The sequence below is a fragment of the Cetorhinus maximus genome, chromosome 2 (assembly GCF_964194155.1).
Source record: "Cetorhinus maximus chromosome 2, sCetMax3.hap1.1, whole genome shotgun sequence".
NCBI lineage: Eukaryota > Metazoa > Chordata > Chondrichthyes > Lamniformes > Cetorhinidae > Cetorhinus > Cetorhinus maximus.
In genome coordinates, this window is record NC_135880.1 from 179344300 (window position 1) to 179346173 (window position 1874).

Consider the following 1874-nt stretch of genomic DNA (forward strand, 5'->3'; position numbering starts at 1 on the left):
AGACCTTTCAGGAGGGAAATTAGGAAACACTTCCATTCACAAAGAGTGGTAGAAATTTGGAACTCTCTTCCGCAAATGGCAATTGGTGCCAGGTCAATTGTAAATTTTAAATCCGAGATTGATTGTCTTTTTATTAAGGGGAGTTATTAAGAATATGGGGCCAAGGTGGGTCAGTGGGCCGCAGATCAGCCAGGATTTCATTGAAAAGCGGAGGCTCGAGAAGCTCTTTCTGTCCCTATATTATCATGTGAACCCTTTCCATATGACTTCTGTGAAGGGACTCGGGATGACTTTACCATGTTAAAAGCTTAATAGAAAGGCAGGTTGTTGTTGGATAGGTGATCACACTGACATACACTGCAGGCACGGCAGAAACAGCACTGGCTGCATTTGTTGCTAAGGCAGTCACAGGATAACTTCCGATTTAGAGGCTGAAGATTGTAAGGAGCAATTTCAACTGGCAAATAAATCTTAGGCGTGCCGGAGGGTGAGATACCTCAGCCAAGTTCAACTCAAGTTGGAGTATAAAAATTGGCAGTCAGTTAATTAAGCTGAAAATCTCCCTTCCTAACAGCACTGTGGGTGTACCTACACCACATGGAATGCAGCAGCTCTAGAAGGCAGCTCACCTCACCTCCACCTACCCAAGGGGGAGAATTTTCTCCCCGTCGTGTGGGCTGGGCGGGATCGGGCGCAGGTGGGCGCCCAGCCAATCGCTACCCACGATTGGCTGCACGCCACCATTTTACTTGGGCGGGCCAATTAAGGCCCGCCCAGCGTGACGCGCACCCGGAAGCGCTCAGCGTTCCCTGTGCAGGTGGGGGGTGGGGGTGGGTGGGGGGGGGAGGGGGAGGGGGAGTCGGGGCCTGCGCTCTATCGTGCATGCGTGCGAAAGAGCGCAGAAATCTCCCTGGGGCAGCTCTGTGCCTCAGGGAGTTTAATTTCATTGTGAAAACCAGAGAAAAAGGATTTGAAAAAATTATTCAGACATGTCCCCTCATGTGACAGTGTCACATGAGCTGGGAGGTGTCTATGAATTTTATTAAAAATTTTTATTAAAGTTATAAAACCTTCATGAAACCTCATCCCGCCCGTGGATGAGCTTCCATGAAAAACGCGAAGGCCGCCTGGGCTCTTTGCCTGTTCCCCCGCCAGCCTGAAGGTTGTTATTTTTTTTTAATAATCTTTAGAATTGTCTTCCTAAACGGAGTTGGTGTATTTGGTGACCGCTTTGGTGCCTTCGGAGATGGCGTGTTTGGCCAATTCCCCTGGCAGCATGAGGGGGACGGCGCTCTGGATCTCCCGGGCCGAGATGGTGCGGCGCTTGTTGTAGTGAATGAGGTGCGACACCTCGGAGGCGATGCGCTCAAAAATGTCGACAACGAAGGAATTCATTACGCTCATGGCCTTGGACGAGATCCTGGTGGAAGGGTGGACCTGGGTCAGCACCCTGTACACGTAAATGGAATAGCTCTGCTTGCGGGATTTTCTTCGCTTCTTAGGCAGCTTCTTGGTGACTTTAATCAGCGACTGTTTCGACGCCTTGCGGGATGCACCGCCCTTCGTCGCAGCCGCCAAGTCAGGCATTGCACTCAACTCGGACCAACACAAGTCATATCAGCCTGAAGGTTGGACGGGCAGCCCTGAGAATCAGTTTAATTAGTTAATTAATGGCCTTAATAGGCCTTTGACAGTTCGGCAGGCACACAGCCACCTCTGGCGCGCGGCCGCCGAACTGAGGATCGGAATGACGCGCGGTGATGCCAGGACACACGCCCTACGTCAGCGCACATCGTTTTACACATTGGCAAGCGCACACTGACCAGAAGATTCAAGCCAAGAGCAACTAGGGATAGGCAATAAATGCTGGCCCA

General features: G+C 51.1%; 1 protein-coding gene across 1 annotated transcript; it reads right to left on the reverse strand.

Annotated features, from left to right (window-relative positions):
• Positions 1–1200: 1200 nt before the first annotated feature.
• LOC144691493 (histone H2B type 1-L-like) lies at positions 1201–1587 on the reverse strand. The gene has a single exon (XM_078559628.1). The coding sequence runs from the start codon at positions 1585–1587 to the stop codon at positions 1201–1203; it is 387 nt and encodes a 128-aa protein (XP_078415754.1).
• Positions 1588–1874: the final 287 nt, after the last annotated feature.